This window comes from Centruroides vittatus, unplaced genomic scaffold (assembly GCF_030686945.1).
Source record: "Centruroides vittatus isolate TY-2023 unplaced genomic scaffold, ASM3068694v2 contig_272, whole genome shotgun sequence".
NCBI classification, from domain to species: Eukaryota; Metazoa; Arthropoda; class Arachnida; order Scorpiones; family Buthidae; genus Centruroides; species Centruroides vittatus.
In genome coordinates, this window is record NW_027121732.1 from 538,128 (window position 1) to 562,828 (window position 24,701).

At 31.1% G+C, this 24,701-nt stretch overlaps 2 protein-coding genes and 1 pseudogene across 2 annotated transcripts in view; 1 reads left to right on the forward strand and 2 right to left on the reverse strand.

Annotated features, from left to right (window-relative positions):
• LOC136971803 (uncharacterized) overlaps positions 1 to 16,478 on the reverse strand; it is a 63,391-nt gene extending 46,913 nt beyond the window's left edge. Inside the window, exons 1-2 of the mRNA XM_067266303.1 lie at positions 16,282 to 16,478; positions 7,013 to 7,201 (exon numbers count right to left, since the gene is read on the reverse strand). Coding sequence (XP_067122404.1) covers positions 7,013 to 7,201; positions 16,282 to 16,441 — 349 coding nt within the window. The 5' untranslated portion in view covers positions 16,442 to 16,478. The remainder of the gene's footprint in view (positions 1 to 7,012; positions 7,202 to 16,281) is intronic.
• Positions 661 to 1,696, forward strand: LOC136971786 (uncharacterized; annotated as a pseudogene).
• LOC136971777 (trichohyalin-like) lies at positions 1,708 to 4,114 on the reverse strand. The gene is made up of 4 exons (XM_067266278.1): positions 4,074 to 4,114; positions 3,783 to 3,993; positions 2,138 to 2,345; positions 1,708 to 2,046 (listed from the first exon to the last, which is right to left on the reverse strand). Exons 1-4 carry the CDS (start codon positions 4,112 to 4,114, stop codon positions 1,730 to 1,732), a joined length of 777 nt encoding a protein of 258 aa, XP_067122379.1. The 3' UTR covers positions 1,708 to 1,729.
• Positions 16,479 to 24,701: the final 8,223 nt, after the last annotated feature.

Below are 24,701 nucleotides of genomic sequence, written 5' to 3' on the forward strand. Positions count from 1 at the left end.
CAAAATTAAAATGATTAACATTCTCTTTAATTAAATAAAGTAAAACCAACAGCATAATAACAATAGTAATTCCACGAAGATTGATCCGATTAATTTTGATATTATCCCGAAAAATAATTTTACTAAAAATTTAAATGTAAGCTATTAATTACATGTACAAAAGTTCATGGATCCATTCGACATTGAAGAACTTACTTTAAAATGTTCTGCAAACATTTTCTGATAGTTTATTCACATGATTAATAAGTAGGCTTATATGAATAAATTGATATGCTATAAATACCACTCAAAAGTCCACATAGACAATAGAGAGGTTGCAGCCGAAGTTTTCGTCTCTAAAACACAAATGTCAAACGTCGAGAGTGGCAAGTAGAAGTTTGGCTCAAACTTCATTTTTTTGTGTTTGGGGTTGAAATTATGACATATTCTATTAAAATAAGTATTATTTAAGCATCCATGAATAACATTGTAAAAATAGATGATTTTAATTCAGAAATTATTTAATTACTCAATATTTTTTAAAGTGATGTGAAGTGACCACAGAATTTCTAAGGATGTGTTCACTCGTCTTTATCTTTTTATTTTTGTGCACTAAATGTTTAATTAAAATTTTATTTGTAGACTATTGATGAGGTATTAGTCTTGTTGGATGAATAAGTGATGAAGCCATTTTATCATATCACTAAAGCTATACCTGTGACAAAAGTAAGAATAAATTTAAATGAAATGACAGATACTGAATGCTTGTTTTATTTTTGGTACGTTATTAAAGTAAGAAATAAAAAAGGAATAATACTTATAAAATTTTATAATTTTAACAGATTTTCAAGAGATGATTTGTTTCACCCTCCATCTGTAATTATTTGTAAAAATGGATCACGCTCACTTGGAATTGATGCATTGTGTATTTTTTTACAAAGATGATAGTTATCCTAATAGACTTGATGATATTTGTTTTCTTGGAAAGAACAAAAACAGTGAACTTTCATGATTTGTACATGAAATACTAAATATCATTTACAATAGCCATTCCAAATTGTTATTGAATATCAATGAAATAAAACTAACGAGAGAAAAATTATTTAGCCAAGTAATAACAGCAAAAGGTGCTCCTTTGACAAATTGTTGGGAGTTCGTAGACAGATGGCATGTCCTATTTGTCTACCAAAAACATCAAAGGGTGGTATTCAGTAGCCGTAAATGTACACACTATTTGAAATTTCGGTCAACGGTTACACCCAACAGTACAATTGCTAATTTATTTGGACCATTAGAAAGAAGACGTCACGACAGTGAAACGGTAAGAGAATCTTTGTTAGAGCATTTGACTGCAATTCCTTGCTCCAAGAACGGGATCCAATTTGTTTTATACGGAGATTCTGGTTATCCTTTTCGTCGACACCTCACTACACCATTCCGAAGGTGCTAGTTTAACCACCAGACAACAAGTACTTAATTTGAGGAGGAGTTCGGTAAGAGAGTGTGTGGAATGGATGTATTTGGGAAAATAATTCAAATATTTGCTTTTCTAGATTTTAAAAATAATTTGAAATTGTTTCTTCAGCCTGTTGGTAAACTTTATATAGTTAGTGCATTACTTACAAACTGTCACAGTTGCTTATATGGTAGTGCAACATCAAATTATTTTAATTGTTTACCCCCCAAATTGGGCAAATATTTAAAATATAATCCATAAATAAATAAAGCTTTTTTTACAATTTTATAAATCTTAGTCTTTATTCAAAGTTTTCATAAGTAATTGTAACAACAATCTTCTTTCTTCTCCGTCCTGCTTCAGTCTGGTTTCTCTCTCTTTTCTTTCTAGTTCATATCTCGATTCTCTCTCTTTCCTCTCTAAATCAAATTTTTCTTTTTCCAAATCTAATTTTTCTTGTTCCAGTTTCAGTCTTTTCGACTCTACCTGCAGTTGTTCTTTCTTTAAATTCAATTCTTCTTGTCTCAACCGAAACTGTCGGTTTTGCTTGCTTTGTAAGTACGAGACGAGAAAGTTTTGTTTTCTTTTTCTCGAGAAATTGGTATCTTCGTCTAAAAATAATATATTTTTTAGAAATGTATAATTAGTATACAATTTTTGTAGTAATTATATTATAAAGAATTCTCAAGTTTTTATATTTACCAGACGGAAACTCGGGGGACGACACTCTTAATGACGCCATGGCCGTATCTGTGACTCGCTGCCTAGCAACGGATTGTGGGGTCAATTTCTCGCTCGTCATCTGGGCCTTGTATTTTAACTCTCTTATTTCTTGTAGAAGTCGATAACGTTCTGTAACATCCTCTTCTGTTCCTAATTTTCCAGATTTTCGCAAACTGGCTTCATCATTCTGAAAAGAAAACCATTTTAATAGACTCTATTTAAAATAGGATAGGTTGTATATCTGGGTAGCAAATGGCGGCAAGATTCTAGGACCGAATGACGTGGTTGGCACCCTCCCAAATTGTAGACCCCTGTGCAAGCATAAAAGAACCATACCTCTATATGTGACCCTTTGCAAGATATGGCCCTCCAAAGAATCACCTATGCCATTTCTGGTCACGTGACTCCGCGACCAAAAGGGACGGCGTCACGTGACCGAAATTTTTTTTGCTTTTCCAACTATTTAAAAAAGTGTACACTCCCCTTTCTTAGCCCCTAATGCATACTCCCCCTCCTGTCCACACCACTGCCACCATCTCCCCTCGCATGCAGCCCGCGGGCCAAGTCTCCCGCCTGCAGTCGTCATCTGTTGCCTGTAAATAGAAATATCTATTATTATTACACCTCTTACCTGAGCCAGGACTCAAACCCCCATTCTGGCAGGCAGCAGTCCACTTCTCTCCACACAGGCGTGACAGATCACTCTGCCCGAAACACTTCGAAACGCATATTTGAGGCATGCGAGCCTGAGGAAGGCACTGCGCATGACAAGCCGTCCACACATCCCTACCTCAGCCATAGAGATGCAGCGTGCCCTACCACACGGCCCCATCTCAGTTGTGAACTTGAAGTAGGTCCCTCGCACGGCCAATGGCAAGTCAGCCGTGCGTCAAGTGACTGCAACAACACTGCAAAAAGTTTTATAAGCCTCTAGGCCATCTTCGGGCATTTTCGGCCAGTATTTGTTACCTCAATAATTAAGATTACAACTCGGTAAATATTCAATATTTGTGATATTCGAGGCAACAGAAGCGAAAGCAAGAAGTAATGGTACATATTGACAATTTTCAAAATTTGAAACTACATAATTTACTTTACTTCTTCCCAATAGTAAAGTCTTTTGATAACATACAAAGTAGTGTGGAGAAAGTAAACGAATTGGACAATTGTCACGAAACAACACCGAATGAGATTAAAAGGGTACTCCCGCAAGTTGTATCATCTGATTCAAGAATTTTAGCATCGGCATTTCTCAGCAAAAGTTTTCAAGTCACTGGAAAGTGATTCAGATTATTTGACTATGACTTTTACGATATCATGGAATGAGTTTCCAAGCATGATCTAAAACATTCTGACCATCATTGAATGATGCTATTGCCTTAGAGGTGCAAAACTTGCTCCAATTCTTTAGGGAAAGAATCAAGCAATACGGAATGTTCATATCCTGTTGTAAGACACCCTTTCTAGAATTCGGTCCTAGAATTGTGCTGCCTATATCTCGCGAAGGGTCGCCTGTACAGGCATGGTTCCTTTGACTTTTTTGTTCCTATTAACATGTTCTACAGCTCTGTTAAAGTCCCAACCGCGTCATTCGGTCCTAGAATTGAGCCATTTTGACCAATACCTTGTCATAATACTGTAGAAGTAGACTTGTCCTTTCCCGGCATCTTCTACCGTCGACATCGTAGTACGTTTGTAACTTTTCAGATATATTTATCCAAGCAACTTTCGGATTTTCATATGCATAGGGATTTACAGCCACAACTTCCTTCAACAAAAGTATGTCGTCACAACACGAAAAACGCACTGGAACTTTCCTACTGTTTCTTACGACGCTAATTAAAGTCAAAAATAGTTATTTAGTGTTGTTAAACAACCTATAAATATTTTAAAATAGTTTAAAATGTTTATTTACCTTCGCTGGTAACCTTCCTCGTTGTCAGACGTTTCCGCCATTTTTCAACAATATCCCGTGAATCATTGCTCGACGTAAACGTGTAGCGCCACCTTTTCTTTTGTAGTTCAAACGTCAAACGTGTACGTCTATTTGCCGTACGAGTTTAAAGTTTGAACTTCGGCCTCTTGTAAAAAAAAAACGTCCAAATATAGACCACAAGAAAAAATGGTAGCTCATCAAAAAATTAAAAACCACTTCGAAAAATACCGATATGCACTGGTTAATGTCTGACGATCTCCTAGCTACAGGACACTTCCTCCACTCTCGTCACATAATAGAGAGGTTGCGACCGTCGTATTCAGCACAAAACGTGAACGGCGGACGGTCGAGCGCTTGCCATCTGGCAATTCTAGACGGTCGCTAATGGCGTTCGCTACGTCTAGCATGGCGAGTAGAAGATCGGTTTAAAGTTCATTTTTTATGTTTGGGGTTAAAATTATGACCTATTTTATTAAAATAATGATTATCTAAGCATTTACGAATAATATTGTAAAGAAACAAACGATTTTAATCCAAAAATTATTTAATTATTCAATTTTTTAGCAAGTGATGTAAAGTGCCTATATAATTTACATATATTTGCCTTCATAATAGCTTATCTTAAGGTAGGTTTGTTTTTTCACGGCGTTTTCTACCATCAACAGCGTAATGCGTTTGTAAATTTTCTAAAAATAATTTCCCGAGCTGCTTTCAAATTTTCATAAGCCACTACTTCCCTCGACAAAAGTATGAGGTATTCCTATCGTCCTATCGTACGGTAGGAGACAGCACGCTAATTAAAAACAATTATTTAGTATTATTAAACACCCTGAAAACAGCAAGTTTCGAAGAAAAAGAAAACTGGTGTGAACAATGTGAAATAATACTTGCCGAAACAAGATTCATACTGTGGACTGCGAGAAACGAAACACGATTCGAAAACAAAAAACTTACCGAGTTAAACATCAAATACAAACTAAAATACAGGTTAATAACAGTAGCAAAAATGTGGAAAACGAAACTACATGACGTACAATTTGAGAAAACGTGGAAAAAATATGATCTTGTATAATATATTTGTTGAGAAAATGCAAAAATGAAAATGTAAAAAGAAAAACCCCTATACGAGCGTAACATCAATTACGCAGCTTATAGAACACTGTAAATATTTTTGTAAATAAACTATTGTTTGTTTAAAAAAAAATGAACTTCGGCCGCAACCTCTCTTTCTCTCTTTCTCTTTCTATGTACTGGTGCATTACAATGTTAGTTTTTGTGATCTCCCATAAACTGTACATATGGATAATCCATAGCATTTTTTTAAAATCCATAATAATTAAAAGAAAATTTTAATCAATAGCGAGGTTGCGTTGAAAACTTCGGCCGTTGCGGCCGAAGTTTCAAACGCGAAAAGGCGAACGTCGAACGTTCAGTACCGCCATCCTGTAAGCCTGGAAGTTTGGAAATGGCGTTTGGAACGTCAGTGAAATCATGCTAGACATTCCAAATGCCATTGTCCAACTTCTAGGATTACAGGATTGCAGTGCTGAACGTCCGACGTTCACGTTTTCGCATTGAAAACTTCGGCCGCAACCTCGCTAATGAACAAAATATTCTTCCCTCTATTGAAACTTTTACTAAATAAAATATAGTGTACGGAGGAACCTCGCTTAACGAGCATAATTCGTTCCAGAATGTTATACGTAAAGCGAAACAATTTTTCCCATATAAATTAATGTAAAATACGATAATGCATTTTGTGCCGGAAAAAAAAATACTCAAATATTTTATGTATAGCGTTTATTCAAAGAAAATTATACAATATACGTTGTTAAGGAGCGTGAATTATCATCATCTTTTCTTTTAGCGCGGAATTTACAGAAGACAAATAAAAATCGAAATACAGTATTTAATTATAGCCTTTACATAGTCCAAGAATTTGGCATATATTTTGGCGTGTTTATTATGTAACGGGCTATGGTTGTTGATGTTTATATATAAAGTGCGAACACAAGTTTGGAAAAATGTGTAATCACAAGCGACACTAAGATGCTAGCGGAACGAGCGCTAAACACAGACTGGTGTAACATTCGCACAGTCCGGAACCTCCTCTCTCCTCGTCACTCGTTATGCGAGGTTTGTCTCTTTTGTATTAAATTTTTCAAATATTTTAAACGCTCATCAAAGAGTGAACTTTGTCTACAAAATATTGCTTTAATTGTTTACACTTGGATTCCTTTCATACTTTTTAAATATGTTATTTTAAAATACAGGAAGAATATTAGAAAGTAATTGTAATAAAAAAAAAATTAATATTAACCCAAGATAGACTACAATATTTCAATCAATTTTTAATGTTTTCATCAAAAACTGATTGAAAAAAGTTGGTATTATTTATGTTGTTGAGAGCCATTGGATAAAAAGAAAGTTTACATTTGACTTAAATGTTTGGCAAACAATGATTTACAAACATATAGATGTGGGCCATTCATTTACCAAAGACCTAAATGAAGTAAAACAATAAATCTATAGGATATCAAAAGTATACCTACCAGACGGTCAGTGAAATTAGTAGCAAATCAAACCTTCACATTTTATCATATCATGATAATATTGATAATATTTCATGATAACACTTTTATACATGGATTATTGTAATTTATCAAATTAACTAAACAATTTTGATTGAAAAAATTAATTTAAAGAAATCATTATCAAATGATAGATAATTGGAGTAAAGTTTTTACATGTGTATTCACTTCTTTTTTGCTTTGAAGGAATAATAAATTATTGATGTTCCATTTATTATTTATATTCAAATGATTACTTTTATACAAAATTTAATTAAACCTTTCAATTTATATCCATCCAAATAAGATGAAAATACTAAATTTGGTTTCATTATACAGAAAACTTACCCACACATTCATTGGTGCATTCATCAATGTATGCTGTTCCTTCACAATCATTATTGCAATCAAATTTACTATTTCCTCCACATTTGCCCTTACAATCCTTTCCATAATCTTTTAGTAAATTTGTGTCGCCTTTCACACAATAACCACACGCATTCTTCGTTGCACCATTAAATCCCAATGCCTCACATTCTGAAACGAAAATATTGTAACGTAAAAATAATTCAAATAATCTCTCACAAGAATGTAAACATATTTTATTAATTAAGTACTGAATTCATTTTTATTTTTATGATAACATTGGATCGTTTGAAAACATATTTTCAATTATCTTCTTAAAAAAGTATATACAAGAAAAGGAGAAGTTTGCTTTATATGGATACAGTTTATGAAAAATAAGCCCTAAAAGTAATTTATTGGATATATACAGCTTTTTTTAAATTAGAATATGCTTTAAAAATGGTATTTAAATCAATTTTTTAATTTCTGAAGACAAATTCGCCCAAATAGGGATCACCATTTATTGCTTTTGCGTTCTAGACGATACACTTCTGGCGACCGACCTTCCTTTCTAGGCTACTAGCCGCCAAAAAGTTAAAAAAGTCATTTAAAAACACAAAAATTTTCCAATTCAAAATACAAAGATTTTCTAAAATCAGAACTGGTGTTATACGAACGTCTTTCTTGTTACTATCTGTACCTTCTCGGGGGTGTTTCGACCTTTTATCCACAAAGAAATGAGCGCTGGAAAATGTAGATTAAGAAGGTTTTCCCTGGTGACGATATTTTACGGTCATCAATTTTTTAAGATAAAACTTTGATGGTATAATCAATATGCAAACTAGTATACTTAAAGTACTATAAATGCGCAAATTTTTTCGTAATAACAAATTAGAAAAGAAAACAAAAACATTATTACTTTACTACCAAAAAGTTTGCTAAACTAAAAGTCGCCTTTCTAATGTCGTAGCGCCATCTGACGGAAAATAGTCTATAGTCTGTCTACGGAAAGAATAGACTTGAGAGTAACGTCACGCGTGATGTCAATTCAGTTAAACCAATCAGCGCATTCCCTAATGATGTCAGAACTTTTCGTTTTAATGTGAATTTTATTTTATTTTCTCTCACTAGATGGCAGAATGAATTTTCTGTTAATTGTTAATTTTTTATAGCATGCATTTAACTACTACTATAGCGACGTTCCTCGTATTCCAATAGCAGAACGTGAAGCTTCCATTTCACAGTTTATAATGGCGGTGACATGTTTAACAAAGGAAGAAGCGGAAGTAACTTGTCATAACTAAGCGATGAATGGCTGATGCTCATTGGTTAATACTCGATTTGATTCTTTCTGTAAACAGACTGTAGAAGGCGGTGCTAGTAGCTTCCAGAATAAATACTTCAAAAATACAAACATCATATTCAGGGGCGCCTGTACATTGGAGCATATGGGGCACTTGCCCCCTTTTAGCCTGGGTTGCCCTTTTCTTAATCCCAAAGAGGCCACAAATTTCATTATCAACAAATAACAGAAAATTCATGATTTCTAGCAAGCCTATTCTGCAAATATGAAAAAACTCATGAACGATATTTGTCCATTGTTTCAATGCGACTTCGCATGTTGACTAAAACTACATTTCTTGTTTTCTTAAATCTTAAATTCGAAATAATACGCTAATGGGGAAAAGTGCCACAGGGAGAAAAGAGTAAAAATTAAAAATAAAAATAAAAACTTACGTATTCATGATAAATCAATCCAATTTCTTGCATTGAATATAAACTTTGCATTAAAAAAAATAAATAAAATGTTTACTTGAAGACTTATTTAAGAACCTGAATATTTATTTTATTGAATACTAACAGATAAGCCCGGCGTTGCTCGGGCAGAAAGTAACGATAGCGAAAATTAAGATTATTACATTATAGCCAATCTTCCCCGTTTTCACAGAATGCGAGAATTAGGTCCTCCTGTTTCCAGACTAATTAGAGAATTTTAGGATGGTTCTAAAAATATGTAAAAAACCGCATCTGCGTTTGTAAATCTTACACACGTCGCTCTCTCTTAACACTTCCATTGTTAAGGAATACACTTCTTTCATCCCCACGTGGTACCCCTACTAAAACGCAGTTAAAAACAAAAAATTGGATATAAAATAGTACAGTAGAAGCTGAGTTCTTTAGGATAAGCCTTCATTCTTATCAACAATCCCTTCTTAGTGTACGTTCTCGTGACGTACCCTAACTGTGTACCAAATTTCAACTTTTAACTCCTAACTGTTTGAGCTCTGCGCTTATTATTATTATCATTATTATTATTATCAACCCATCTCGATTATATATATATAGATTTTGCACTTTAATGTGATGGAATATCGATGAGCATTTAAGTTCTTCCATACAGTTTTGTTTATGTAAGTGCGTGTTGTCGAAAGTTTTTTTATGTAAACAATAGTTAAAAATACCCGTATACCCTAAAAAGATACTCACGCAAGATTTAAGTTAATAATAATAATATTATTATTATTGTCAAGAAGAAAAACTGTTTAAAAAGGCGTAATATGTGATTATAATAATTAAAACTTATTAATTTTGACACCTCGCCATTAGTGGAGTGGATAAAACCACCGAACACTGGTAGTCGGTCACGGATTCGTGTTGGCAGCGTGTAATTTCCCGGGTTTTCTTCACGTGTCTAACACCTAAATAAAGGCCAGTCTTCTGTAGAAAGTCCCCAGGGAGGAATCCATCTTGGCAGATGGCCCGTGTGTTGCGTTGCCTCATTCCATTAATTAAATTAAATGTTTACAAGGAAATTCTTGTAAACACTTTGTACTACTGTTTTTTATATATTAAAAATAGCATACTTTTAGTTTGTTATTCTAATATATTATACACGATACTGTTTTTGTGTTGAGACAATATATAACCTATATATAGTCCCTCTATGCAAGGCCGTTGTTAGGAATTCTGTTTTACGTATAATTGTGGAGAAACGAGAGATGGACCTACATTTTTTGTACCCCGAAGCTCGAACTGTTATGGCAACCAGCAACAATTAAACAAACCGCTGAAGCAACTTTTTAAAAATGTTTCTTCAGCGCCCCTCTGGGATTAGAGGCCCTTTATTGTTTGTTTGTTTGTTTTATTAAGTTATAGCAACGCAACACTTGGGCGATCTGCCTTCCGGGAGGTCTTTTTAAGGGTAACGGTGATCAATCATCGATATACACTGTTTATCAATGATTGATCACCGTTAACTAGAACATGTTAAAGTCGCAATATTGCACTGAAAACATTTATTAAATAAAATAATTTATTATATATGCAAGAGTTTCATGGCTTTATAAGCCTGAAATGCAATAGTGAGATGAGCTTATGAAGGATGTTATTAAGTTCCATTACAAGCGATATTGTAATGTTTTGTCGGTAGCCACGGATACAAATCAGTATTTATTTATTTGTTTTTTAAATAAAAAGAAAATTTTCCGTTGTTTGAATGTCATAAAATTTAAATTTCATCGATTCGTGGCTTCTATATAAACTCTATAACATTTATTGTTACGATTTTATTTCTCGATTTTCTATGCTTCGTTGTTAGTTTCAGAATCTTCTACTTATTTTCTTGTGTTAAAGAATACTAAAACAATCATTAGATTAATTTATTCAGATGATTAATTAAATTAATTAGTTAAATTTGCTATTAATAATTATGCTTTACAACGTTTATTTAATAATAATTTTAAGTCGTAAAAGTTACAGAAATTCTGGAAAATGTAGTATTATTTTCTAATTGATCTAATAAATCAATGTTTATTATAATACAGATGTATTTCCTATTTGATTCGGAAGAAAGTATTATTCAATATTTTGAACAGATGATTATTCTCTTGAGAACAATCGTCAACATGCCCGATGATCAATATTATTATAATCGGAATATTTCGTCCAGAAAAGTCGAAAAGTTACATTTAAATATAGATTTTCTTCTTTATTTTCATATTAAAATAATAATAATAACTTAAATTATAAAAGCTATAATCTTATTAATTGTTTTAGCCATTACACTAGTGGGAGAGAGGACAAAACCTGCGTGAGTGGTAGTGTTCAGTTGTTTTATACAATGGTGTTATCCGTTGTAAATTGTTAATTGGTCGCGGGTTCGCTCCTCACTAACGAGTTACTCTTCACGTGTTTAATACCAAAATAAGGGGGTTTCCCTACGAGACACTCCTCCTAGACAGAACGCCTGTACTTATCCCATTAATCCTAATCCTTATCCACTCATAAACTGATACAGGATTTGGTTTCGGGTTCGGGCCCCAACAACGGCTGGTGACGGGAGTTTTCCTGAATTTCTGCACGTGTTTAACATTTAAATAGGTCCAGTTCCATAGGAAATCTGTCGGGTTGACATTGCCTTATCCAATCAATCCGTCCAGTCATTCAATCAGAAAATAAACATTTAAATTGACTGATTTTATTTAAAAAAATAATATTTGGCTCTATTAGCTGAAAATTTCGTGAATATTACATAAATTTTTGATCGTATTTCAAGATTTTATGTGCAATAATGTAGATTGATGTCGGTCGAAAGTAGCTATTTTGTATCTTTTATAGGAATAGGTTCCACACCTTACAACACTATAATTTGTAGAAACAGGAAAAAAAAAGGAAAAATTCAGCAGTTCGAAGAAGAAGAAAAAAAACGAATTGACTATATTAGAATTACATAAAAGGCAGCTTTTAAGTAATTAAAGCACTGCATGGAGATTTTTTTTTTTTCCTCGTCGTATACGGTGAGAAAATATTGAGTTGTCCCCAGCTGGCATGACAAATTCGAAGAAGAAAATCCGGAAGATTCAATTAATTTTATATATTGATAGGATTCTTATAGCGATTATAATATAATACTCGATTAAATGCGGGAGTATAGTAGCGTGGGTTCTCTACGCATGAGGATAACTGCGTATGTTTTAGCTAAAGCACTAATGTTACGCGAATAAGACGTATTTTAACATGTTTAATATTAAGTTTTTTTTAATTATTTACTATTTATTTGGAGAATTCGTGGGGCCATTTTTTATTTATCTGCTTCTTTCTCTCGATGTTTCTGTTGAGTAAGAAGGTAACATTGTAATAAAATAAGCCTCTATCAATCATTTTTAGGAAAACAAATCACAAATAATGGTTATTCTCGATTATGTTGTTTGTTTTTTACCTATATTTATAGTTTTGAAATTGTTTTCTCGTAAGGGTTGTCCACAAATGGCATGACATTGGAAGGGAGGGAGGAGGGTTATGACAGGTCGAACAAAATCGGACAAAGGGAGGGGGGTTCAGTGAACGTTTTATTTTATGAAATTTTATACAGTTTATGCATTTTATTATATATATTTCGAAATTTCTTCTGTTTCGTTTGTATTTATAATATCTATCATTCATAAAGTGGCAAAGTTTTTAAGGGAAGTCGAGTTTTGTTGTACGAAGAGGGGGGTTACGGAAACTTGGACAAACTGGGACAATGGGAAGACGGGAAATATACATTTCAAGAAAAATGAGGACATAATTTATGAACAGCTCCTAAATCTTAATATTTCTAAAGGAAGTAGACGTTATACTATTAATTTTTGGTTTAAAAAAGTTAACTAAACCTTCTTTTCCTTTCGTGTTTAGCCGTGTATAAATCGCAACAGGAAAAAGTTGGTCTAAAGTCAGTTAAACGTCCATTGGTGAATCTGCAATCGCTCGAACAGGCTATTAAAGGAAAGATATGCGAAAACTTTGCCAATTGTATATTGAATAACATAGATTCCATTCTAAATAGTCCACTAGTGGCCGAGTGGATAACACCACTAAACTGATAACAGCTAAATAGGAACCAGAAAGTCCTTTTGAAAGGCACTTCACCCCATCGGAATATGTGTTGTGTCGTCTTATCCCATCAATCTAACCTATTCCAAACAATTATTTATTAGTAGTAAAGTATTTTAATATAAAATGACAACGATTAACTAACTATTCGGACCACCCTGTATGATTATCGTGAAAGAATCATTGTCGAAATTACAAGAAATTTATGTTTTGAATAAATAATTTAACGACGAACAATGATTTTATCATAAAAAATACATTATTTATACGTTTTAACATTTATTGATTTTCAGAACGATCCAATACAGGAAACGGAAGTTATTATAATAATAAATACTGTTAAAAGCAGACGTTGAGGTACTGTACATTGTTAATGAAATGTGATATGTCTAAATATCAGATTATTTTGCAAAAATATTAAGGAAAAAAAACTGTGTAACTCATAAACTAAGGCTAATTCACATAGTTTTCAGTTATGTTTTCTATTTGAGAATAAAAAAACGTGTAATTGTCTGTTATCTTCAAGGTACTGTACTGTACCTGTACATCATGTTTTTCTCGATCCTTATCCTCAAAAACTTATTAAATTTATATTCATTATGAGAATACACAAAAAACTAATTGGAGTTAAAAATTTGTGTAGCTAAGATATTTAATTAATGGTCAAATATCTTGTTACATAATTAGTAGGCCCGCCAGTAACTGAGTATCGGTAGTGGTTGTGAGTTCTCGCCTCAACAACGGGCTGGCCACGTGGAGTTTTAAGAGTTTTTTCACGTGTATAATACCTAAATAGGGGCTAATGTCTCATAGAAGTCCTCCCGGGAGCCATGTCTCCCCTTTGCAGATCGTCCATTTGTTGCATTGTCTTATACCGACAATCCAAATCCATTACAATTAACGGAGGCAGTAACTCCATTAGCTAATTCCTCTGTTGTATCCGGATAAGGGTCTGAATTGGATTATTAAATACTTTCATGGGTGATCTGGATATGTCGAGCTTTGTCTCTCTCCATTTGATGTTCTATTGTGTACCTGATGAATCCATTGGAGATTGAAAACGTGGATGGAAGATACTAAAAATCTGTACAGCTAAAAGCTAGTAAACCACGAAAATTACAAGATATAATTAACCGAGAGTGATTTTCTTTCATGATAAAGAATTATATCATCTGTAGCGTGTCCTTGTATTGTTTATCGTAATATTGAGATACGTTATTCAAACGTAACAACTTAAATTAAACCTGAGATAAGACATGTTTAAAATAACTGATAATTATTATAACAATTGATTAAGTTTTTAATATAAGTACTTAACAGCCAGCCGGATGGCGAGGAATTTGAGATCATTAAACTACATCTCTGAAGAACCCGGAAAATCGGACCTGGACAGGCAAAACCCATAATGGACTTGAAAAGATGATGCGGCAAAACAACACATGGGCGATCTGCCAAGGGGTGTGTGTGCCTCCCGAAAATACTTTCTACGGGAAATAGGTCCCTATTTAGGTGTTAGATAGGTGAAGAAAACTCGCTGGGGTATGAACCCACAACCAATGTGAGTTCGAGTGTTCAGTGTTCAGTGTTGAATGATTTTATCCACTTCCTCGAAAAGGGGCTCTCTACTTGACAAGTTTGACGGAAAATATTTTAAATTTCTAACAAAGAACTAAAAGTAAAAATTAGAAATTAGGACAACGCTATTTTAATTTTTATTTTTTCTCTTCTAAAAATATTAAATCGAATAATTATGTTATTTCTTTTTATATACAATCGATTCGTAAATAAATAATATAAATGTCTTTTTAGATATAATTTCCCTATTAATCTATAGCCTTTAGCTAACGAAAATTTTGTCAAAAGCTATATATTATTAAGGAAATAACATTAAAGAGAAGCTTTTATTGGATATTATCGATATATTAAAAAATTGGATTGATGGAATAAGGCAAAACAACACTCGGGCGCAGGACCCTCGAGAGTTTGCATGTTGCCCTTTTGCCCTTTAGAGTTCCCTCTTTTTGCCATTTTTTTTAACAAATGAAATACGTAAAATGTTTCTTTATTAATAAAAAAAAACAGTTTAAAGATTGTATTTTTATCTTTTATTATAAAACTAGCATTAATTTATAGAGGTAGGAACCACTACGAGATATTTTCTAGATGGCTGGGATTTTCCCCAGATCACTCTCTCGGGAGATCAATGGAAAAACGTATCTACGGGTGGGCTTTTTATGGAAAACTGTCTGCTAATTACGTGTTAGACACGCGAGGAAAACCCTGAAAATTCCACGCGACTACCAGTGTTCAGTGGGTTTTATCCACTCTACCACACAGGCTTTTTGATTAAGAATAATGAAGAAAATATTTATCACTTACATTTACCACATTTACATTAATAAGTAGAAGAAATAATAAAATATGTCAGGATTCATCACACTCCATATGTGAAGCGCCTATAATAGAAAATGAGCTGAGTTGGCATTTTCTAATACCTAAGAATTGACCCTGGGCACAGAAGCGGTCCCTGTACGTAATTTTACATCATAAATTAATAAAATCTAATTGCGTCAATAGATTTATATATATATATATGATATACAATTGAAACGGTAAGATTGCTTTATATTTTCTCTAATTTTGGGGCCCCCGTCGTAACCCGGGCCATCAGGCACGTGTTTCAAATACAAAATGGGCATCAGGCACTGGTTACAGATAAAAAAAATCTGTAAAATTCAGAAGTATTTTCAATAAGTTTACATATAAATCATCGAATTCAATATACCTCTTCTTGTTTGTATAAGTGTAAATGACCTTTCAGATCGTAAACAATCATTAATTAAATGATCCTGTACACATATACCGTGTTTATGAATGCCGTTTGTTTATTTATGCTTATTTTTTCCAGATGATCGATTCAAAAATCGACCAATCGTATATTAAATTACGTTCGTAGTAACATACATTCATTATTTATTCAATAAAATCGGGAAATTGGAGCTGAGAAGTAATATATTGTGGCTTTTCCTACATTCTATAATATAATACAATGACTCGGGAGTAGATTTTGCGGAATCTTCATCTAAATAAGGCTAGAATGTTTATTGTTTTTCATATATAATAATAGTTCTATATGTATATAAGACCATACAAAATATATTCTTGTACTGTACTGTACATACAGGGTGACACGAAAGTCAGTTAAGTGATAAACATATACTTAGTATTGTAGTGTTTTGCCCCTGTATTTCATACTTTCCCATTAGCAACGGCCATTTTTTATGCTTTCCTCACTGGCCGTTGTTCGCAGGTTTGACTGTATTTATAAAAAATTAGCCTAAATAATGAAAGTTTCAAGAGGTGAAATTAATCTAGTTTAATTTTTCAATTGATTAACTTACCTGTTATTTTAATTACTTTTTGGATATCTTCAAATTTGACGGCACATTCACACTTAAAAATAACCACGCTAACAATAAATAAACAAAGTATCAAACGTTCAAATGGAGCAGTGAGAAAATCTATTTTTTGAGATTTTCTTCTTGTTTTCGTCCACGTCATCTTATATTTTCCAGAAGAATTAATTTACGAAGAGTCCATAACTAGAAAAATATATTAAAAATTCAAAAACTTATACGGCAGCAATGGGCCCATCTATTAATTACGTGTACAGTTTAAACGGGGAATCTCGAAAAGTGCCTCATTGCACGCGATGGGGGGGTCAAGATTGTGACTTTTCAGTAGTGTTAGTGGCATACGAATTTCTTCAGTGTCAGGGGGTCCATGAACGTAATTAAAGAGGATTCTGTCGAAATTTCAATGTGTATAACAGGGAGGGAGGGATTCAACAGTGGCTCAAAATCTGTACACGTAATTAATGGACGACCCCCAATAATACATATATATGCTTTAGATACAACTACGATACTTATTTTGTTATAAATTATATAATTTATTCAAATAAAATCAGGAAAATTTAGTAAATTCAAGTTCGTATAAACTAGTTGCATTGATTTCCTAAAGGAATTGAGCTTATTCACGTTGAATTTTGTTTGAAAATCTAATGTTTCAGATAGAGTTATTCGTTATAAATTCCCGAATAAATTATTTAAAAAAATAAATAAATAAATTTTGTCACAAATTCCATAATTTATTCATATAAAATCGTAAAACTTTACGACAAAAAGTTGAAGTTCATGTAACTAGTCGAGCTAATTTCCTAAGGGAATTGAACTTAAACAAGTTGTATTTGTTTAAAAATGCAAAATTTATTTTCATTATATCAAGTTATACATTCAAAACAATAGTAGAAGATATAGGACACACGCGAGAATCACCCAAAAATATTCTATAACCAAATTATATCGAATCAGTTCAATCACCTTTGGTTAATTCTGTTGTATGAGACAATGTCGGATAAACAGGAAAGTGTGGTTCTTCTCTGTATAAATATACAAAAACAACATCTAATTAACCTTATTCTGTCGCAAATAATTAATATTAAAGTAAAGAAAGGTTTTAAAAAAATGAAAATGCATTAGGTAAATATTAATACAAAAAAAAAGAGAAAGAAATCATGGCCCATTTTCTAATTTAAGTGCATATTCGTGACTTATTTACTTTCCAATGTATAAATCGTGTTATATGTTACCACTTTAATGGGCTAACGAAATATCTGACGTGTCTACCAAAGATTTATATCTTTATAAATACTTTTTTCGTGTTATTTTCGATCAATATGTTTTATTTTTTTTAAATTATTTAAAGATTTTAAAGGTAAATTTACCTTATACACGTCTACCTTAACACTTTACAGGCTACAGTTTTAGCATGTGAAACATAAATATTGATGTGTATATATTGTGTTTAGTTTCGTTTGTTTATGTATAAAAGAATTTAATCAATATTAGTATATTTTTTCTAATATATTTTTCACAATTTATGTGGCATTTTTCATAAAACTTTATGCTAAACGAAAATTGCAATCGATATTTATGCGAGAAACGTAGCATCTCCTATTATATAAATCATAATACTTCTATGTGGAAAACATGCAATGTCAATTAAAATATTGTGCCAGTGTGAATGGGTTTTATCAATTGATCTCGTGGAGAAAATAACACGAAAGACCTTCACATTGGTAAATCGAGTTGTTATATTTTATATACTGTATATTGTTAGCCTTGTTTTAAAATTGCCTAAAATGTGGGTTAGATTATAGTTATTACTTATGATTTATATGTATTTTTAAGCGCTTATCTTCGTCATATAAGGCGTTAAGTCTGGAACCGTATAAGTTATGTTGATCTTTGTTTTATTTATTATTATTCTGTAGGTAAAGGATGGCGCTGAGTCAGAAGTTATTATAAAAGGTGTGAACCCAAGGTCAGCCTGATGTTGCTGAAGAGTTTAATAGGCTATCACCTCCCAACAACGACCACCTCTAAACAATGGAAATTTTCCAGGAATTTATACGAAATAACCTCTTATATTTTACATATAAAAACATCATTTCTAGCTTTTATAGTAGAGAAGTTTAAATAATTTTCTACGCTATTTTTATATTTGTTTTCCACTGTTCTATTTAATATTTTATATATCCTTAAATATAGATTTGAAGCATAAATTCTTACTTAAGGAATCATCCAAAGCTGGGTAATATATATATTTAAAAAAAGTAAGAAGAGATGTTTCTTAGGATTAACATAAGAAAGGATCGTATGCATAATTTATGAATAAGAAACGACATCAAACGTCGCTGCCAGAACGAAAACTTTAAAGTTGACAGATCATGTGCATAAGAAAGAGACGGCAGATTGTTAAATTAAGTATTAAAGTGGATCTCAGAAGATAAGAAAGAATAAGGAAAAAGATCACTGCGGAAGATGGGAAGAAGAAAATCAGAATTTTGCAATAGCATTACTTGGAAAAGTAAGATGGAATGGAAGAAACATAGAAAGATTTTTATCGTAAACTGAATCGAAAATGAGATATATATTATTTATATTCATCATTAAGTATGATTTCTATTGAAAAATAAATAAAGTTAAGCATTTTCTTCTTCTCTTATCAATGAAATACGTATGTAATTCTTTATTTCTCTTCCTAATTAAACATCTCATCATTGTTACCTTTCTATATATACATGTTTGTTCACTATAAACAACTATAATCTTCTAAACCTTTTAGCCGATCTGCACCAAATTTTTCATGGTTACTCTCTAGAACCCTGCGGAAAATATACTACCATAAAACCCGAAAATCCCACTTCTCCTCTTGATTTTATCCTTCGCGATACAAGTAAAAATGGCATGCTAAAATAAACTTTTAATATGGCTTTCATTTTAATACTTGTCGTTATTACTTTTCGCCTTAGCATATTTCCTATTGTTTGTGTATATATATATACATATAAAGCACGTGAAATCTTAAAAATAATAATAATAAAATTAATTCTTGTTTACTCAATTACATAATTAAATAACAAGTCGAATTAAAAATTACGATTGACGTTAAATTATTTTGTATGATAATTACATATAAATAAATTGAATTATTCAATCTACAACAATTACAATTAATTATAAATCAAATAGGAAATAATCCTGTAAATATATATAATATTGATATTGTACAGGATTATTTATAAATATTAAATGATTTAAATATGAAAATAGTTTTCTTATAAAAAATTAAAGTTCAAAAACTGTACTTCGTATGAATCATTCATATTATAATCAAATTTTAAAATGATTTTTATATAGAAATAACTCGAGATTTTTACATAAAAATGGTTTTTAAAAATCGAAACAGGCGATTAAATATATTTTCTGCATCCTAGCAACTAAACAATGGATCGTTTCTTTATTTATACAATCTCCGCGTATAAACAATATAAAATTATTGTGTTTTTTTAATAAATATTTCACTATTATTTTTAAACATTTATATAGAAAATTATTCTCCTAGATTATAATAACTTATAATTTTATGAGTCAGTAGTTTACCATTTTGCGATATAGTCATGTATAGCGCATAAAATAAAATATAATATCGATCAACGTTAGACAATCTCACGAAAAGGGGTGGGTTTATTCGTTTAGAAACCTTGACAATAATCGATTATAAACACTACAACATCAGATTTTTCCAGATTTATATATAAACATTCGCATTTCGTGATAAAAAAAAAAAAATGCCCTATATATCCACACACATCCTATTGTTTGATCAATTATCAAATATGTTATAATGCAAACAATTTCATTATAAAAATTAAGATATTTTAAAGCTATAAAATTACTTTTATGTATCCATTATCCATAATAAACCTAAGCAATAACGAAGGAAAATTTGGTATTAAATTGGATAAAATTTCGCGAAAAAGCTTTAAATTAATAAAGATTAACGTAGCGTAACATATAAATAGACTTAAAATAAATTTTATTACTATTTTATTATATATATTTAGTTATAAAATCAATAAAATAACTTGGAAAAATTCAATTATCGATTCGCCCCTAAATAAACGTAAGTTAACTTCCCTGTATAACACCAATCTCTAAGGAAAAGGATAATTTACAGGGGCAGCAAAACTTTTCCCATTTGAGGTACAGTACAGAAGAAGATCGCTATTATTGAAGGTATTAAATTAATTATTTAAACCTTTAATATTTATAAAACTAAATACATTCTTACCGTTTTCTAAGAATAAAATTTTAAGCGTTTGTGAGAGGAAGTATACGTCTGATAAGTATAGTTATGTGAAAGTCAATGACGTATTTCGTGCTTCGTCAAACGGAACTAAAACGATGGTTCAGCGATTAGGTCATTGAACTTCGTAGAAGAATATTAAAATTATGTAAGCATCACTTATTAAAGATAATATTTTAATAAAAGTCATTCTTACTTGCTCGAAAGAAAACCGTAAAATAAATTGAATTCTAGAAAAGATTTACAAGATTAAAAGCTGTAATTACCAATGATTTTTTTCTTTTTTCAAATATTTATTTTGCATTTTTAAACAGGAAACTCTTATATGATTAAAAGTTTTTAAAATATATTTACCAAGACGACAGATCAACACAACCGCATTGTTGTTCTATTATTTTTTCCTTAACGACAGAAAGCGTGCTTCAAAAACCTACATCAACTTGCACGCGATGGATATAAACGTAACTTACTTACTAATCTCAATCTAATTTTCTTATTTTTCAATTACTCCTTTATACATTTTTAATACGTAATTAATTCAATTTTACATAAATATATAAGTTAATTATTATAAATTTGTGTTATTTTTTTAAAAAATTAATCATTTTGAAAAGGAAAATTTACCTGAAAATCAATTTCTGAAAGAAAAAATTGAATATTTTCCTTTCAAAAATTGTATTAAATAAATTAGAGTAATTTAATTATAAACAGTAATAATAATAATAATAATAATACTAGAAACAATTAAAGATAATAGTATAGAGGAATGGAAAGCTTCAGTTTACGTTACTTCATTCATTAGGAACCACTTAAATAACATACAAACTACATTAATTATATACAATTAATCAGATTTAAGCTATATTAAAAGCATAACATAAATATATTTGATATTATTAATAAAGTTATGGCTTATTTAAACTAATGTTTTCTAATTTTATTAATTAGTGAACTCCTTTCGAAGCAGTAAAGACTATTACTTACTTTAGAAATATAGTAGGGAATCGCGATCTACCGGTTGAGAATACTATTTTAAAGTTATATTATTGTGAACGTTGTTATACCTAGTATAATAATTCTGCTTAAATTAATAACTATCGGAAGATTTTTATATATTTATTAAGGATTAATAAGAATGCATTACGTGTAAGTAAAAATACGCTTTCATTAAATATAAATACACAGAAAAATCATATAAAAACCTATTCATTATCTTAATAAATGTTATAACTCAAAGTTAAAGTATTTAAGATGCTAAAAATTTAATTTTACGTGTTATATTCCTATAGGAGTGTACTTTAACTTGAATTTAAATGGAAAGAATATAAAACAATTAGCTTTTATAATAGATAATTAGGTTTAACTCACCTGACATTCGATTCCCAAGTCACTGATAAGTTGGGGGGGATAAATACAAAATATGCGGGATGACGTCGTTTGGTAAACGAAAACGATTGGTGGAAACTGAAGGTAAAAAATCAATAATAATTCATAACACCTGCTGCGTTATGAAAGAGTTTTTGGCTTGGATATTAATCAATTTTTAATTATTTTTTTATTTAAAATTTTATTATATAAATATACGTAAGATGTATTAATAATTAATTAAATAACTTATATTAAAAAATTGGAATAATCTTATTATTTATTTGATTTAATATATATATTTTTTTATATTAACTCTAATTTAATTAGAATATAAACAAACTTGTTAATTTAATTTTAAATAAATTCTTAATGTTTTAATTTAAATTTAAATTATTTTTTTAAAATAGTTATGCTAATTAGTAAGAGATGGCGCTTATGCGCTTTTGTTCGATCGCTCACTTATGCTTCGGTATATAATACTGTTATACATTCATTACACGCAGTTATTTATGAGATTAATTAGCATATTAATTATATAGCTAATTAATTAATATTAATTATACTTAATAAGCTTACATATTTATTTATAAGTTTCTATTGTTTTCTTCTGAATAAAAATTAATTTTATTTTATTTTTTTTCGTGAAAGCAGAAACTAATTAAGTTGTTAAACCCAGAAAATTTTTTTAAAAAATGACGTATGAATGACGTTTAATTTTTTAAATTTTATTTTTCTCGTGGCTGACGGACGTGATTTAAAGTGTAGTAAATAGTATTTTTAATAGTTAATTTTTTTAATTAACAAAAACATGATTTAATTATATAAATTAAGTATAATTACGACTATTGATTTATTTAAAATTGTGTTATAATTACAAATTAAAGCCTTGATAATCTATATAGGTAACATAGTCTGTCCGTATGTCTGTTCTCTTCACAGTTAATTAATCTGAATCAATTTTTTCATAGGACTCTGCAGAAAGTGTGGGATACTATGAAACCGGATAAGTATAAGCTTAACAATACTAGGCTAAAGTTTTAATATGACCCCATAATGGATATGATTAAAGGCTCACCGTAATCATATGATTATAATTTAGAAATTTATACATAATAATATAGGACAGGGGTGGCCAACAAGTCGATCGCGATCGACCGGTCGATCGCCAAGCCAATTTTGGTCGATCGCTAGCGATGTCTTGACTTAATATATTATATTTGTAACCGAACGCAACTGTATGCATGCTGTTATGACTCGACTCATAAGCAATGAGTGCACTTCGTACTGAAACAGTGTATAAACATAGTATGTATTTCACACTTCCCCCTCCTCACTTAGATTATGCCTATGACAACAAGTCGATCGCGACACATTTTTACGATAAAAAGTAGATCTTATGTGCACAAAAGTTGGCCACCCCTGATATAGGATACAGTTAAACCTGTGAACAACGACCACTAACAGGAACATAGAAAAATAGCGTTGTTCGGAGATGGCCATTGTTTTGGAGGTTATTTTGTGTGCATTATTTAGTATAAAGTAAGATAATCTGTATAATCTTCCTACATATTCTCACTATTATCCGTCTGTCTGTCTATTTCCCTAATCTTCGAGAAAGGAGTTAGATAGATGACCGGCACGATTCTATTGTTAAAGGAACAGTATGATGTAGTACAGGGACAAGCCACTACTAATTTGAGGTGGAGAGCATATATTTTAAATTAAATAAATTAAAAAATATGATTGCAAGATCGATTAAGCAAGATAATCGCTTCTTTGAAGCGAATAAACCACGAATAATCGAACCTTAACCGCTCTTAAAATATATTTCAGTTAACCGTCCTATAGATTCTTCCTTATAATATTTTTCTCATTAAATAAATAAAATGCTTTAAAATGAATCAGCAATATGATTTAAAAAATAAATAAATATTGTTTTTTTGATGCGACAAAAATATAAGAAAGATAAGTGTTTCGATACATTAAAGTGTCAGGTTGTCTGTTCTATTATTTGTGACATTGTCATAACATTGGGATATATCCTTAGAAAATATAAAATCGTATATCTAGTTACTAATATTTCATGTTATGATGAACATAAATAGAAAATGGGGCATTAATGTTGCCAGAATTCAAAATATCCTCAAAATTTAGTCTTATTTAGTTAATAGAAGACAATAAATCATTGCTCTTACTTGAAGCTTATCTTAATATAACATTAATACATACACATATTGCTTATATATATATATATAATAAGAAATTAAAAAGATCCTTTTACTAATCTATTATGTGGTAATAATAGAAGCTGTGTTCAGGGCCGGATTTTCCTATAGGCTAACTAGGCTTCAGCCTACGGTCTCAAGATCAAGAGGGGCCTACATTCAAATTTTTATTGTCTCTCGTGTAATTTACAAACTTAAAAATGAGAGGTAAAAGGGCCTCATAAATGGAATAGCCTAGGGCCTCTTTTCATCTAAATCCGGCCCTGGCTGTGTTATAATGTGCCTGTGTGCCTGTGGAAAGCACGATTTTGTTCACCCTGTTTGAAGCTTAATAACTCCTGTACCTTTTGCCAAAATTTTCTGAAATTTTGCGGGGAGGTTTGTGTATTAGAGGCAGGGCCGGATTATCGAATAGGCAAAGTAGACAAATGTCTAGGACCCGTAATCCGGAGGGGCCTGGCTTCAGTGCAAAAGATTTCTCTGTTTCGATTTCGAAACTCGAATCGAAATTCGAT